The sequence below is a fragment of the Gymnoscopelus microlampas genome (assembly GCF_963454915.1).
Source record: "Gymnoscopelus microlampas genome assembly, chromosome: 1".
Classification (NCBI taxonomy): Eukaryota; Metazoa; Chordata; class Actinopteri; order Myctophiformes; family Myctophidae; genus Gymnoscopelus; species Gymnoscopelus microlampas.
In genome coordinates, this window is record NC_139962.1 from 33025078 (window position 1) to 33042189 (window position 17112).

A 17112-nucleotide genomic window follows, 5' to 3' on the forward strand; every position below is an offset into this window, starting at 1 on the left:
AGGTTTCTTTTGTCAGAAACTGAAAGTATGTTACAGCCTATTTAGGCAGAGGATATATATATAACTGCTGCATGTAAGCTGAGCATCTGCATTCTGGAACAGAGAGTTGTGATTTGGACACCATGGCTTCCACCGCACTGGTGTTGCTGGTCCTGATGGCATCACTGGCCAGTGCATCACACTTCTACGGTGGCAGCAGTACCTTCACTGCCAGGGGAAGAAACCCAGATGGGACGTTCAGGGTGAGGGAACGTTTTAACCAGAGTATAATAATTCAGTCAATGTTCTAGAGCTATTAATAATCTGCATGGTTCTGCTTGCCTGGATGATGCTTCTATTAATGCATCAATTACTAAGACGTAAGTACATGTTTGGAAAACGATGGGAATTAATACTTAAATTGTTCCCATGTAAAGTGACTTTTAGTAGAGAAGTGCTATATAATAAAGTATTCTTATAATTATAGGATGCTGAGGTTTATCTTCATTATTGACACTATTTACCACATTTTTTACTTTCTTCTGTTATGTCTATTGTCATCATTTTCTATGTCTATATTATAATTTATTTGTCCTGTTTTTGATTACTCACCTGAGTACAGTACAATTGATTGTATGAAATCATAATGAATAATAAATGCTGAAAAAACTTTTCCTTACAGACTTATGTCTCAATCATATTTTGACGGATTTCAGAAATTAATCATATGGACTCTATCAATGGCCATGACCCAGCAACACACACACACACACACACACACACACACACACACACACACACACACACACACACACACACACACACACACACACACACACACACACACACACACAGCCTCCTGGGCAGATGAACTGTATGTTAATCACACAAAGTTTATCGATGTCATTAAACATAACAGTAGACGATATCAACTATAAAATATATACCCGAATACTGCTGCATGGTCAAGAGTAGTTTAATGTGAAGCAAGTAACGTTTCGTTCGTGTTGACCCTCCTCAGGCATCGATGCCTGAGGAAGGTCTACTACACAACCAAAACGTTGTAAATTAAGACGTGCCAAAAGAGAGGTAGGCAAGTGAACACTGCAAACTTCAAACAAACTTGACTATCTTATTTATATTGAAACGTATGTTTAAATTAATTGTATAGTGTGTTTTGCTCTGGTAATCCACTAAAATCCACCCCTCCAGTGGGATCAAGGTAATACAGATTTTTGGGATCAAACTGATCTAAAACTAGTTTTCTTTTGTTTGTTTTTTTAATATACCCATTTTAAAGATTTGATCCAGATTAAAGCTTGGATTTGACTTTCTGATCGGATATCAAAGCTATCCCAATCCTGTTTTTAGATTTTGAACTACCCAAATTCCAAATCTGATCCACTCGGATACGGATTAGAAGTTTTGAACTCGTATGTGAGACTACCTATGACCTTCGGATTTTCTTCCACAGGTGGTGAATCGCTATAGAGTAACATTTGATGGAAGTCATTATTCTTCTCCTTACAATCGTTGTTACCGTGGTGACTGCGGTGACTCATCCATTACTCAGAGAGGCAGAATCGACAGTGGCACTAATGCAGTAAGTAGAAGTCGCAGGTGGTCTGAAAGTGAAACGGTTGTAACAACAGATGTCCCAAGCAACAAACCTTTTGAAATAAGGTGAGTTATTTTACTAAAAATGATGTATTTTATTTATTCTTCTTCCTATTGTCCTTCATTGGTCTAATAAGTTTGCAGTGTGTGCATTATATTTTCCCTTATTGTTTCCATATACCAGGTATGCCAGCTGCTGTTGGATTGACCATGCATCATGGTCACTACTGACTCATGTGGATTTAGGAACAAGGTCTGATACTGGAATACCAAACAACTCTCCAGACATTACCATTGTATCATTCCTGCGGTAAGGTTACTACAGTATATAGTAATATACACCATATATCTAAGATTACCATTCAGTCATTCCTGTGATAAGTCTACTATATGCCCTCTACACTATTCGCTGATCATTAGCTTAAATCAGTATTATTATTTTGGGTGTATCCATTAGCTGTCAGAATATTGACACCTTTTGACAACCAACTGTAACTAAAGTCTAGTTTAATATTAGGGCAGGCCAAAAGCAGAGGCATGGATTTTTCATGAAAATCCAACCCTGTCTAACATGATTAGAATTTGTTTTGTTTTGTTTTTTCTTTCTTTGTTCAGCTGCTGTACACTTTTGTGACACGATCATTTCAGTGTGTGAAAGTCATTTTAATGTTGCTTTGTTTGAAATGAATGCATGAATGCCACCAGTGTACTGTACATGGCATTTTCTTAATGTAGAAATTGTCAGTGACAATGCAATAACAAATTACAGCCAATCACATAATGGTGTTGTTTATAATGATGTATTTTAGAATGTTCACATTAAAGTGACAACGATCTAATAATGCAGTTAAAAATAAATAGTTTGTTTGTACTGTACACTTTGTATTTACAGAGTATACGGAAAGCTTTTATGTTTTTAAAATACATCTCATTGATCATTTTTATGATTCCCCATCCCCAGTAGCTGTGAACTGTTAAGATGCTGTGATAAGATGTATTAGGGTAGACTACTTGTATGTGACATCTTTCAATTTGTGTTAGATTAGCAATCGTTATAAAGCTTTTTAATGTTTTTATTTTAAAATATCCACTTGTTGTTTGATTTATACAGTATTTGCTTATTTTTTGTAATCGACTCATTACAGAGGTGATTAACGTACTCTCTGTCCTTGTTAATGTTTGTGTTAGAGTTCCTGTTAACTGCCCAAGGTCATACAACCTGATGACCTTTGACCCTGATGGCGACCAGGTTCGATGCAGATATGGTACTGCTGGTAGTGTCGAGTGCGGCCACTGCACTCAACCCACAGGCTTTCGCTTGGATCAGGTAGGTTGAGAAATTTCTATTTCATACTGAGATGTACAATAGAGAGTTTAGTAGCTCCGGATTTCTCCTACGTATTTGTCCTCCCATTATAATAAGGGAATTTGATCAGATATCTGCTCAATCTGGGAACAAATCCCTTACCAAGACATTTCTTCAGCGATTTGTAAAGGTGTCTACTAACACATTTCTAAATCTCCAGTGACAGTGACAGCTGCTGGAAGTTGGGGTAATTTATCCGAGAACATTTGAAAATGTTTAATTCTGCCTTAGGTAGCTTGGAAGGGGTAAACCTTGATGATTCTAAATCAATTACAAGCATTTGTTTTACCAGTCGCATGCAAATAAAAAAGTAGCTTCATTTGTTTATTTCAATTTCTCGAATGCTCCGAGATATTACTCCACAATGTCAAAACACCTCATGGTCGCCTGGAGGGTCTGGTACCTCCAGAGGGTCCCCCAGGGGAAGTGGAAGAGTGTAGCCGGGCTAGGGTGCAACTCAGGCAGGTGAAAGAGGTGAGGGAGTGAGGGGCGGGTGTGGGTGTGTGAGTTCAGTAACCGCATACCCAGCAATTAGTTGCATATGTCACATGACACATGAGGATTATAGCAACCACAAGAAACTGCAAGGTGCCGTGGGGCAGTAAGGGTTAAAATGCTAGCAACCCCACTGTATGTATGTAGGGTTGCTAGGGTGGCTACACTACATAAAATAGGAACCAACAACGTAAGCACGGAAAGTGTAGATAAAAAAATGCTATTAGCTCAAAGAGTGAAAGAATAAAACTGAGATAAATACACATAAGTGGTCCACAGTTTATGATAAACTAGAAAAAGCAGTTCCTGTGGGCTCACAGACAGTAGCAATAAATAATAGTGCCTGCTGAATTGCTTAGTAGTCTGATCTTTAAACAGGGTACCTTTAAGGGGTGGGGCTGGGGGTACAGGTAGTTGGGAGGTCTAGGAGTGAAGGGGTAGAAGGGCCAAGAAGAAAAGGCTAAAATATACTTTGCTCTAACAATAATAATAAAGGTAGCTGCAAGCAGCGATAAGCGGGGCCAGGGAATGCAGAAAGAAAAAAGAAAGCAATGATAAGTAGTAATATGCACAATAAAGCCATAGAAACAGGGGCGCCGGAACGGAATATGACGTGGGGGGACCCGTCAGGGACACATGCACGCGCGTGAAGACCGTGCGCGCGTGCACGCTTCAAAATATTGCGGTTATTTCGGGTGGGTTTGTTGATTTTTGGGGGGGATAATGCGGTTATTTCGGTTAATTCGGTTCGCCTCGCGCTCGTGGTGGTCGCCGGTGTGTAATGACCTTAATAGTTTAGTAATAACTAGACCATACCCGGTCGGCGCAGCGCATCCGTGGGGGGATATGCGCACATGATCTGGCAACCCGGGAGGCAGTTCGTCCCATAGCTGGGCAGCCCCGTAACCATGGCGACAGTGTTTGACACAAAAACACTAATAAGAAGCTGAGATTTGATGAAATTGAAAAACGGGCTTCACAGTTGCGTTCAGATGGTAATGGTCAATGGCTGTGTGCAAAATCAGAGCAATTGGTCCAGCCAGAGAGGAGAACCGGGTATCTTCACTCACGTACTCACCACCACTACAGAGGTTACTAGAATTATAGTAGGATAGTAGGATAATGATTTGGGAGGAAAATAAGTGAGAGGTCAGGTCAGTCAGAGGATGGAAAATAAATGAAGCAGATACTGTAGTTACTGTACAGCAATGGATAGAGGGCTTATTTGTCACATGACTCTACAAGCAACAAAATGTTGGTTGAAAATTATATTCTCAACCTTTTTTATCTATCTAATCCTTTTTTGTACCCATAAGGGTCCATTTGGTTACTAACTAGACGCGTCGCAATTCTGGGAAATTGCAAAGTGTGGTTGCGCCGACGCCGGTCGTGGGTCGCGGCCGCCGCGACTCGAGGAATACGCCTGGAGGAATATCGTCGGAGAACATGCGACGTGCGATTCAAATTCGCTGCCGATCGGATCCCGCGTTCGTGGCACGTGCCGTTTTGGTTTGAGGAAATAGGCCCCTCCCACTAAAGAAACAGGCCCCTCCCACAAATGTAGCGGGCCAATGACATCGTCATGTCACTCCTGAGATCACTTGCTTTTCTTTTTGAGAGAACTGATCCCCCCCAAAATCATGTTTTTGCATCAAACGGTTACGTTTTGTGCATTTTTGGCGCCCCCTATGGATCAAAGTGGTAAGGACTATCAAAATGGCGTTTGGATATGTTTATCGCATGGGTCCAGAGATCATGTGTACCGCCGGGACTCGAGTGATACGCCGGGAGGAATACCCTCGGAGGCCGCGCGACGTGCGATTCGAATTCGGTGCCGATCGGATCCCGCGTTCGTCATACGTGCCGTTTCGATTTTAAGAAATAGGCCCCTCCCACTACAGAAATAGGCCCCTCCCAAAAATGTAACGGGCCAATTGTATTGTCACGTCACTCCTGAGATCACTCGCGTTTCATTTTGAGAGGATTGATCCCCCCAAAAATCATGTTTTTGCATCGAACGTTTACGTTTTGCGCATTTGTGGCGCCCCCTATGGATCAAAGTGGAAATGCTTTTGGGGATTCGTTGAGTAAACCACCCTCGACATGTGATTCAAATTGGATCGATTGGACGTTTCGTTCATGATTTTTGGCATTTTTTGTAAAACGGGCCCCTCCCGCTAACTTTGGAAGCCAATTACGGACGAACGGTAAGGACTCTCAAAATGTTGTTTGGATATGTTTATCGCATGGGTCCAGAGATCATGTGTACCGATTTTTGTGAGATTTGGACAAAATATGTGGGAAAAGGAGCTAAAAGTGTGTTTTGAAGAAAATTCAAAATGGCACAAAATCTATCCTGACGCAAATGGGCGTGACCTATATGGGGAATTGCGTCATGACCCAAGGAATCTAGGGGGGAAAAGATTTTTATTCTACGACCTACGGTTCAAGAGTTATAGGCCAAAGCGTAAAGTGGGTTGTTTTAGCGCCACCATGAGGCGACTGATGTAATTCTTTTTTTTTATGATTTCGCACTAAATTATGAACCTCCCCTCCAAGTCTTGTAACTGTAGCCCTTACGGTTTCTGAGATAAATACTTGAATGGGAGTTTTTTCATTTTTCCATTAAAGTGGATGGGGAAATTTAATGCACTAATAAATAAATAACAGAAAATCTATCCAGACGCAAATGGGCGTGGCCTATATGGGGAGTTGCGTCATGACCCAAGGAATCCAGGGGTAAAGATTTTTTCATTCTACGGTTAAAGAGTTATAGGCCAAAACGTAAAGTGGGCTGTTATAGCGCCACCATGTGGCCGACTGGTGTAATTATTTTATTGATAATTTGGCAATAAACTATGTAACCAATCTCTTAGCAAAATACAAGCAGTCTATTCACACACTATTTACACCCCTGTTAGGGCAACCACACTAATTATCAATCATTCAACTGGGAACCCACTCGATCTCCTTCAAAGACCCCTTGGGGTCCCCAGACCCCACATTGAGAACCACTGCTGTAAGTGCAGTACACAGGCTATCACGATAACCAAGTGATAAAACATGAAGTTATCTTCTCCTTCCGCTCGTCGTGAACAGAAATGCCAAACTTTTACAAATGTCAACTCTTTTTAGGGTTCTTGCACATTGCACTATGGCACCTCTTCATCGCAAAGCACTGGCATCCGTAGATTTGAGTTGGTGGTTGAGGATTTCCCAAGACGTCACATTACTCTGGCCTACACGGATGGATCTCAGTCCAGCAGGTCTCCGCTGCAGTCGAGGGCTAGGAGACGCAGGCGTTCCCGCCAGTATACCACAGCTATTGTCTACCCCTGGTGGTGGAATGGAACAACCCCTGGATACTCCAACTGGCGGCCAACCACCCCACCTCCAACTACTGTAGGTGGGTATGGTGGCCACCCTTGGTGGTGGAGGCAAACCACTGCTCCACCTGCAGCAACGACCACCCCACCTCCTCCACAACCTTGGAACCCTTGGTGGTGGAGGCAAACCACTGCTCCACCTGCAGCAACGACCACCCCACCTCCTCCAACTACTGGGGACCCTTGGTGGTGGAGGCAAACCACTGCTCCACCTGCAGCAACGACCACCCCACCTCCTCCACAACCTTTGAACCCTTGGTGGTGGAGGCAAACCACTGCTCCACCTGCAGCAACGACCACCCCACCTCCTCCAACTACTGGGGACCCTTGGTGGTGGAGGCAAACCACTGCTCCACCTGTAGCAACGACCACCCCACCTCCTCCACAACCTTGGAACCCTTGGTGGTGGAGGCAAACCACTGCTCCACCTGCAGCAACGACCACCCCACCTCCTCCAACTACTGGGGACCCTTGGTGGTGGAGGCAAACCACTGCTCCACCAACCTCGACCACCCCACCTACAACTACTGGATACCCTTGGTGGTGGTGGGGGCAAACCACTGCTGCTGCTACACCTCCAACAACGACCACCCCACCTCCTCCAACTACTGGGTACCCTTGGTGGTGGTGGGGACAAACCACTGCTGCTCCACCTCAAACAACCATCACCCCACCTCCTTCAACTACTGGAATCCCTTGGTGGTGGAGGCCCAGTTCTCCACCTCCAACAACGACCACTCCACCTCCTTCAACTACTGTAAACCATTGGTGGTGGAGGCCCAGTTCTCCACCTCCAACAACGATCACCCCACCTACAACTACTGGAAACCCTTGGTGGTGGTGGAGGCCCAGGTCTACACCTCCAACAACGACCACCCCACCTCCTCCAACTACTGGAAACCCTTGGTGGTGGTGGAGACAAACCACTGCTCCAACCACTACACCCCCCACCAGCACAACCAGAGCTACAACCCCCTCAAATGTTCCCTGGTGGGTCCGGCCCAGTACAACCACCAGACAAGTGACTACCACCACAGATCCCCTGTACAACTCCACGTCTCCTCTCAGCAAACTTCCTTTACATTTCACTTTTCTTGGTAAGTCAATATAGAATGCATGATACTAATGGTTGGTGGATAACATTGTGGAAAAACAGCAATTGAATGCCATGGTTACACTTTGTCTTTTCAGTGTGAAAGTTAGTGATTGGATGCTCCAGATAGGAACTCCGGCTATGCCCTCGTCCATGTCAATGTCAGTGTGATACGTCTGTTTGAATCAGAGATCAAAAAATGTCTGCCAAATGGGTACATCAGGAAAATTGCTGTTGGCAGGGGTGACATTATGTTTTTCCCCATTTTTGTTAGTCCATGGCGCGTCTTTTTTTCCAGTTGGTCTCTAAAACGGCCATTCTCCAGGTGATTTTCATTGGATAACCGTTCATGGGATAGTGCCACCCACCCCAAGCAAGCCTGCGGGGACCTGTGTCTCATTGCGCATTCACGTTAACTTGCATCAGCTTGTCTTGTCAAGCATAGCTAAGCTAAGCTAAGCTAAACTAAGCTTAGTTTAGTCTATGTTGAATGCCGACGAGGTTTATGATCCAAAAACATGTTTCATATCAATATTCAAGTAGCCTACAATGTGCAATGTGCAAAAAGACCATCAGCTGCTCGGGACAGCCACTCGCTCGCTTGGCGGCTCGCTTGGGGGCATGACCCCTTCGGAAGTTATAGGCCTATATGATAGACATGTCAAAGGTGACTGACGTCATTAGGTATAGGTAGGTCACCCGGCTTGGCAGACACTCCACCAGGATCAGCTCCATGATCATGGAGCCTTCAAAATATAACCTGGCTCCGCCAGATGCAAAAAGCTTGCTTCACACACACATTTGTTTCACAGCTGTCTTGAGGAACCTGGTTACTCAATACCGCCCCCATCTGACGGAGTCAGGTTATTCAAAATATGCGTTGTGAGCAAGTGACAGTGACAGGATTCAAGTAATGGAACTAAGTTGAATCCGGTGGAGTCCACTCCTTTCCAATGCGTTTAATTTACACCTCTTTTGACCAAATAGCTCATGCATGTGATAGGCCGATAAAATAAAATAAAAATAGGAATGTTTTGCCTGTCTAGTCACCCTTAGCCTGTCTAGTCACTGTCTAGTCACCCTTCAAATTCGCAAAGCCAGAGGCCAGAAGCCAGAAGCTCTGCATATGAAATTGGGGACTATAGTGCATCCTGGCAAGATTGAATGAAAAAAGTAACATTCTACTTGCACTACATTCAGTGGATTGGTTGATTGATTGATTGATTGATTGATTGATTGATTGATTGATTGATTGATTGATTGATTGATTGATTGATTGATTGAATACTTTATTCAATGTTGTTTCCATTGTGGTCCATTGTATTGTTGGCAAGTAAGGTTAGTGATGCCAGATCAATTTGTCCCTCATTAGTAATAGATATCATATTACTGTTGTGGGTCAAATTGATCTTCATTTGAATTGCAGTGGATCCAGCAGCTCCATCTTGTGTAGAGGGAGAATATTTACCAAGGCTCCTGCACCCAACTCCCAGGAATGGAGAGCAACTCCAAGCTGAAGTCAACAAAGAGACAGAGATCAGAGTCAAAGCACAAGCCACACGCTCCACGTAAGACAAAAGGGGAAAGAAACAGTGTGTTATTGACAAAGATGTGTCTCATTTAAGATGCGAGATGAAATCTGTTCATTTGTTTTATACAGAGTCTATGATATGGTCTTCAGTGGACCGTTGAATGTCACTAAGTATAGGACCACACGTGACGAGTTCGTCATCAGATGGACCCCTGTTCCTGATGACGTGGGACAATACTTCCCCATTTGCTTTGTTGTTGAGGCATCGTATGGGTAAGCCTTTAAAACACTGACATTTTTTACAAGGCTATACAGATTCTCTGGGAGGGGAGTGAGTTGACTTATTAGTATCATTGATAGTCTAATAGTGTTTGCTCATTAACAGGGATCTCATCTCCATGTCTCTCCAGCTATTTAGTAAACAAAAATGCATTTTCAGAAATCAGTTACACTATCTGAGAGTTTATGAGACAAACGGTTATATTTCATTCATTAGAGTAATTGAATCATGGTTAGCCAGCGCCTTCTGGTTTAAAGTACAGTACATCATTTTTCAAATGATTACATATTTAATGCCCCAACTTCCTCACAGAACATAAAATCCCCTTCTTTTTCAAGAGAAAACATTATTTTGTTAAAACCCTACATTTTTTAATATAATTGATGATGCATGACTAGTGTCCAAATTCAGGGCAGATTCTGCAGTGCCTGCTTTTTCATATGCACTTGGGACTGCCCAGATCAATATCTAAGGTTCTACATATTTCAACTATGACCTTTACTTTTGACCTTCTCAACACAAGACTTAATCATGTCTTCAGGGCAGCCTACCGATCATTCTCACCAGGCTTCATCCGTTCTCAAGGCATTTGGCAGACCGTGACTTGTCACTCATTTCAGGCAGTGGTGTAAAGTAACTAAGTACATTTACTCAAGTACTGTACTTAAGTGGTACTTGAGGTACTTTTACTTTACTGGAGTATTTCCAATTGTCTATACTTTTACTTCTACTCCACTACATCTTGGAGGCAAATATTGTACTTTTACTCCACTACAATTATTTGAAAAGTTTAGTTACTAGTTACTTTGGAGATATAAAATATGGCTAAAGTGGTTAATGTACGTTTTATAATGTAATAATTCATAACTAGGCTATTTGAAAATAGCCTAGTTACGCGACGCGTTGTGAGCTTGTAGATCTGCTATTTTCAAACATTTTAGTACTTTGACTTTTGGTACTTCAAGTACATTTTGATACCAATATTTTTGTACTTTTACTCAAGTCATTTTTTTATTCCGGACTTTTACTTGTAACAGAGTACTTCTGCATTGCAGTATTGATACTTTTACTTAAGTAAAACATTTGGGTACTTTTTCCACCACTGATTTCAGGTCTCGCATCTACCAGTCTGAGATGAGGTGTGTTGTTGTGCAGGTGGGACAGGAACAAGGTGAGTCTTGTTGATATGACAACTATACACCAAATAAAAAAACATTATGTAGGTTGTAACCACCATTTTAAAGATAGATACAGTATGTTTGAAAGGTGCAAACGCGCAACAGAACAAATGTATATATTGATTTATTTCTAGACAGAGCTGAACTGTTGTTGCTCTTGTGCTTTGACAAACTGTTTGCCTGTTTCTTTCGTAATAAACAGTCTCTCTTAATTTCTAAATGTTGATGATGACGTTGAAAGATTGACTGCTATAATTTAAAAAGTTGATGTAAAAAGACTGCAATGTAAAAGTAACCCATGTTCTATCTTCGAGAAATGATTCAATTGTAGTTAGTTCATAGAGTAGCTACTGCATACTAACATATTTATTATCTTCTCGAAACCATTTATTTCAGTGAAAGCCAATGTGATTTGCAATGAAACAGCCATGACAGTAGAGGTGGACAAATCCTCAGTCAAGGGACTCATAGGACATCTACGACTTAATGAAGCAAACAACATAGACTGCAGTGTGGACAGTACTGGAAACAGTACTCATATCATTGCAGTGGTCCCCCTCAGTGGCTGTGGTACTCAGATTGAGGTAAAGAACTCATTCCTGGATGCTACTTGGTTATATTTGTTCTGCCTACTTTACAGTTGGCATTTACTGATGGTCAAATTAGTATAAATGATACATCTGTAATGACTGTGGTACTGTTCCAGACCAGTACTTCTAAGGACTGTGATCAATCAATCTGTGTCTGTCACAATCTGTGTCTGTCTGTCTGTCTGTCTGTCTGTCTGTCTGTCTGTCTGTCTGTCTGTCTGTCTGTCTGTCTGTCTGTCATGCATAACTATTCCTTTCAAATTAAATATGACCTATAGTATAAGTATAAGTTGGTATGTAAACAGACTGCACTGTTCAATATCTTTATTACTTACAGTTAAGGTCAATTTCTCATTGGATAATAACTACTGCTGGTTGAAAAGTCTTTACTTTTCCATTCAGGAGGATGACTATAACCTCATCTTCAAAAATGCAATCACCACCGTCGACGACACCAATGACTTGATCACTCGCAAGCACCTGTTTGAGGTGGAGTTCAACTGCCAGTATCCCAAGACTGGCAATGTGACCCTGAGTTTCACTGCACACAGAAAGAATGTCATAGTCAAGGAGAAAGGTTTCGGTACCTTCACCTACCAGTTTGAGTTCTTCCACAGCCAGCGTTTCACCTCGATGATGGATCCACGCTCCTACCCACTGGAGTACGATGTAGGGGACAAGATTTACTTGCAGATAGAGGCCTCATCTTCAGTCAACAACACTGAACTGTTTGTGGAATCCTGCAGAGCTGCACCATACGATAACCCCAGCTACCGACCAACCTACTCCATCATAGAACATGGGTGAGTGAAAATAATACTTTATTAACGTTATGTATACGTAACAGAATAGTTACATACACTCGTATTGTCATAAAATGTATTCTCACAAATCACTTATACACAGACATCTTTCATTTTTATTTATATCATCATTGGCATTCATATTCCCACTATATAATCAATATAATATTATTAAACTAATAATGAATATAGTATTTTGAAATGTTATTTTTTAAATATAATTCAACTATCATATAATTCTATCCTTATTGTAATATGTATAAATATGCCACAAATTATAGTTGTATTTGTTATGTATGAATACATAAATGACAAATCCCCACCTTGCAATCTTAACTCGTTATCTAGTGTCAGTGTTGCAGTTTTGTTTTTTTGTTTTGGTTCCAACTCAAGTGTATGTACAGTAAGTGGCCAGTGACTTTGACCAGTTTCAAAACCTTTGCATCATGCATCTCACACAAACAGAATGCGATGCATTTTGTTGATATAACAAGTTTGTTCATATAGAGTCCTATCCACAAATCCACCTTTTAACTAATCCACATGATCAAAACCATTGGTGTTGTGTGCCACATTCTGTTTGTGTGACATGCATGATGCAAAGGTTTTGAAAGTGAAACTGGTCAAAGTCACTGGCCACCTACTGTAGGTTCTTTGTTTAAGTTTTCAACCAGGCGTATTGTATGTTTTGTTTTTGGTTTCAACCAGGTGTGCTGTGGACCGCACTGTTGTTGTTCTTTCACCACGCCATGAGAAACATTTCCAATTCTCAATGGACGCCTTCAAATTCATAGGAATGCATGATCAGGTAAATATTTATCTATAGCAGTGGTGTCAATTCCTTTTCAGGGCCAACAAGAAATACCATACAGGTGCTGTGTGATATCAATCAATGCTCTTTTAAATGATTAAATGATGAAACTTTTATTTCCACAAAGAAATGTAAGAAGGTTTAAAGTGGTATTGTTATCACCGATGTTTCAGGTGTACATCAGCTGTTCCGTTATCCTGTGTGAAGCTGGGAACCCCAACACCAGATGCTCCCAGGGATGCATCAACTCTGCTCAGTCTCGAAAGAAAAGGGAGGCTGTCATTCAAACTGCAAGGCACTACATTTCCCAGGGTCCCCTGCGCCTGAGAAGGTCACCTGAGAGGACTGGTAACTCAAACCTTTCTCAAGTCTGTGATGAATTGGGGTGTGCTAGTAGTTAGTGACCATTTTGTGTGCAATTTCCACAGTTTGAGTCCCGCTGCAGCACTGTCAACTATCTGCATTCTGTCTCTCTCTACACTCTCCTTTCTAACTGAAGCAACAAAAAAACCTGCAAATTAGAGGTGTGCCAGCACTGCCAGGGGCACCTGGTATCTGCCCTGGTAGAATGCATACTGTACATATCAAGTCCTTACCACAGCCGGCCTAGGTTCCATGTGACCTTTAAAGGCCAGTCCGCACCAATGCAACTAGTCGCAACTTGCAACCTGTTGCGAGAAATTGTAGCCGTCTGGACTGAAGATAATGGTTGAAAGTAGTTGTAGTTGCAACTAGTTACGTTGTGAATCATTTGTGTGGACTGGCCTATAGCTGCATGTCACCCCATCTCTCTCTTCCTGCCTTTCCTGTCTCTCCACAAACTATCACTATTAGAAAAGGGGGGGGGGGCAGAGGTGTATTAGATGAGCTGCATTCATTTGGGCTGTCTGGTAAGGTATTGTGTTTCAGCCCAAGTCTGTTTTGGAATTGTAGTGACCTCTAGTGGACAATTTCCAACAGAGTGACATACAGTAATAGTACAGTAGTGTACATACAGCCACATTACAATAGTTTAGCATCAGAAAATATTTAAAAGATGTTTTTCCTTTAAGGCCTGCTATCAGACGTTTGAGATGGTCATTTCAGGCTGAAACAGTGTGTTTTCTTTTTATCATTTTCTTCAGCTACCAGCCTGAACCTGAACATGAACCTGGTCTTCATCACTGGATGTCTTCTCACAGCCGTGGCCATGATCTGTGCAGCGGCCATTTACAAAGTCCGGAAGACAGGGGTGAAATATCAACTCCTGCCATCCACTGAAAGTTAAGGCAGCAATTTGTCTGTGGTGCCTGATGCACATTGCTCTAATGGGGGATATTATGCAGTCATTGGTTAGGGAGTTTCTTATTTGAAATAATTCATAATTGAATAGCTATGGATATATCATATTATTTAATCAAAATGGGATTTTTTCATTATGATGTATTAGGTGACAATATGCTTGTATTGCATACTTCATATTCTGGAAGGGTAATTTAAAAGGATGTCAAAAACAGGTTAAAAACTCTCATTACTCTATGTTTTTGGATTCTCTGTGTGTGACTTATTTTACAGTGTATATTTTCATTTGTGGTTAAATTCCCTGAAGTGAAATCATTAAAAAGATATTATATTATATGTGAAGTATGTTGTAAACTACATATCATATGAGCGACCCTATACGTTTTGCTTAATCATGCATTATTATCACTGTGTGTACTTGAATATTCAATGAATACAACTATACACTTTGTCATAAACATATCCATTGTTCACTTTCATGCTTCATTATGAAGTGAGGCCAAAGAAAACAAAGAAACACAAACAAACAAAGAGAAATACATAGAAAATCTATCTATCTATGAAAGTAAGTATTATCAGTAAAAAGTGATGTATCAATACTTTTTCCCTATTTTGCATGAGCCCTCGGCTCTGTATCCAGAATATAGTAAAATGGCCAGAAGAGAACGCTCTTGTATGTTGTAAAGGAGGCTGCATTCAGCAATGTTTGTTTCACAGCTTCCAGGACTCATGCCTCATTCCCAGTGGTGTAAAGTAACGAGGTACTTTTAATCAAGTACTGTACTTAAGTACAATTTTGAGGTATTCTTTACTTAGTGGAGTATTTCAAATTCTCAGTACTTTTACTTCTACTCCATTACATCTCAGAGGCAAATATTATACTTTTACTCCAATTATTTGAAAACTTTAGTTACTTTGTAGATTTTGATTATTATTACAAAACATACATTAACGCATTGTGAGCTTGTAGATATGCTATTTTAAAAAGATGTTTATATATTTGAAAAGTCGTGAAATGGGACATTCTGCATAATGAGTACTTTCTACTTTAGGTACTTTAAGTTTACTTTTACTCAAGTTTGAATGTTTTGAATTCCGTACTTTTACTTTTAACAGAGTATTTCTACATTGCAGTATTGATACTTTTACTTTAGTAAAGCATTTTAAAACAAATATAGTAAATGACATAAATAATGCAAAAATAACAGTACATTAAAAAAGGCATATTCGAAAAGGAGTGAGAAGAAGCATAAATTATAGGAGTGAAAAGAAGCATAACTTAAAGGGTCAATTTCCTCTGTGCTTCAAATCAATAGTAGTGATTGTTCAAATCATCAGGGAGTGAGGGGGAGAAATCGGCACTGTTCTTGAGGGGCGGTTTGGAGTCTGTGAGAATTCTTAGGCCTTGCCACAGACTTCTACTGTTTTTTTGCGCTAAGCTGAGCCTCCACCTCTGCACTATATCCCTTTTAGCCATTGTCAGTGCTTTTTCGGAGAGCATAGTATGTTCGCCTTTTCTCTTCCTCTCCTCATCCCCTGACTTGAACCCAATGTTTCTCTCTGCATCACCCACAGTTATGTTTAACCATGGCTTGTCGTTTGGGTAGACTTTGATGGGTTTTGTGGGGACTACATCATCCATGTATTTCTTGATCACAGATGATACGCTGCCTGACAGCATATTCATCAGTGTTTCCCTCAAACTGCCTCTCTAAAGACTGGCAAGTCCATTGATTCAAAGCAGTCCTGTAGAACAAGGTCAGACTCCTCTGACCAGCACTGCACTGTTTTAATCACTGGCGTCTGTCTGATCTTCTGTCTATAGGCAGGCGTGAGAAACACTGATGAATGATCAGATGCACCAATAGCTGGTCGCAGTAGTGACTTGTATGCATTTTCATAGTTGTGTAGCAGTGGTCTAATGTGTTGTCACCCCAGGTTTTCTCTTGGTACATTTTTGGCATAATTTTTCTCAAGGATGCCTGGTTGAAGACACCCACAAAAATCCACAAGCGAAGCATGAGGATGAAGGCTTTCAGCTTTGCTTATGGCTTTGTGCAACTCTTTGCACGCAAGCTCAGTGTTAGCTCTAGTCTAGGGTGTATGTACACAGCGGGGGAGCGTTTATCAGATGGATTGGTGTTAGGTGAGCGGGGGGAGAAGTTGTTATCAGATGAGATTTCAATCAGATGAGGGCTCATGCAGGTTTGAGGAGGCGATGAGATTAGCAGGGGAGATGTTTCATATTCAGCACTCCTCCAAACTGATAACTCAACAAAACAAAATAAATGCAAATGCAAGTTTGGTGATAAAGTTACAGACTGGAGTGTAAATCCATTAAGTTATATTTTGTCAAGGTCAAGTTGTTTTATCAGGAGTTATTTAATTTGTATTTAGAAATTAAATAACTCCTGATAAAACAACTTGACCTTGACAAAATATAACTTAATGGATGTACACTCCAGTCTGTAACTTTATCACCAAACTTGCAATAAACAGTGTGTCATTTAACCGGTTGTGTAGTCCTTTGTTTGTATAGTAGTGCTGAACATAAATTTAAACTAAATGAATAAACCAAAAAAGACAAGTCTCCACCATGTTTTACCAACTTTGTGTGGATGTTGGTGTGGCCATCACAGGGGGACTTTTACAACAAAGTCACACCTTTGTCCAGTGGAAAATGGGCATGCAAGTGGCACCTG

The 17112-nt window shown here is 41.2% G+C and overlaps 1 protein-coding gene and 1 long non-coding RNA gene across 7 annotated transcripts in view; one reads left to right on the forward strand and one right to left on the reverse strand.

Moving 5' to 3' along the window:
- LOC311051332 (uncharacterized protein) lies at positions 1-14872 on the forward strand. Of its 3 annotated transcripts, none has more exons than XM_084065890.1 (14): positions 1-242; positions 1454-1662; positions 1781-1906; positions 2785-2923; positions 6593-7675; positions 7751-7940; positions 9363-9504; positions 9597-9740; positions 10860-10918; positions 11322-11509; positions 11918-12318; positions 13027-13126; positions 13303-13477; positions 14254-14872. In XM_084065890.1, exons 1-14 carry the CDS (start codon positions 123-125, stop codon positions 14394-14396), a joined length of 3219 nt encoding a protein of 1072 aa, XP_083922016.1. In that variant the 5' UTR covers positions 1-122; the 3' UTR covers positions 14397-14872. The 3 variants fall into 3 exon arrangements, with proteins under 3 accessions (XP_083922016.1, XP_083922017.1, XP_083922015.1); XM_084065891.1 differs by having other exon boundaries at positions 2-242; positions 6593-7364; positions 7524-7940; XM_084065889.1 differs by having other exon boundaries at positions 3-242; positions 6593-7940.
- The window catches only part of LOC311051386, a 20094-nt gene continuing 10337 nt past the window's right edge, over positions 7356-17112 (reverse strand). Inside the window, exons 4-5 of one of the 4 annotated variants that reach the window (XR_014601409.1) lie at positions 7566-7586; positions 7356-7496 (exon numbers count right to left, since the gene is read on the reverse strand). This is a non-coding gene — a long non-coding RNA (uncharacterized lncRNA). Of the gene's footprint in view, positions 7728-17112 lie in introns of all 4 variants that reach the window. The other 3 variants (XR_014601410.1, XR_014601411.1, XR_014601412.1) reach the window with 3 other exon arrangements.

Bases quoted from the DNA above. Each gene is read 5' to 3' on its own strand.
- LOC311051332 (XM_084065889.1), top strand. From the start codon at position 123: ATGGCTTCCACCGCACTGGTGTTGCTGGTCCTGATGGCATCACTGGCC. The intron at 1,663-1,780 runs GTGAGTTATTTT...TCCATATACCAG, and splicing joins AACAAACCTTTTGAAATAAG to GTATGCCAGCTGCTGTTGGA. The intron at 10,919-11,321 runs GTGAGTCTTGTT...CATTTATTTCAG, and splicing joins GCAGGTGGGACAGGAACAAG to TGAAAGCCAATGTGATTTGC.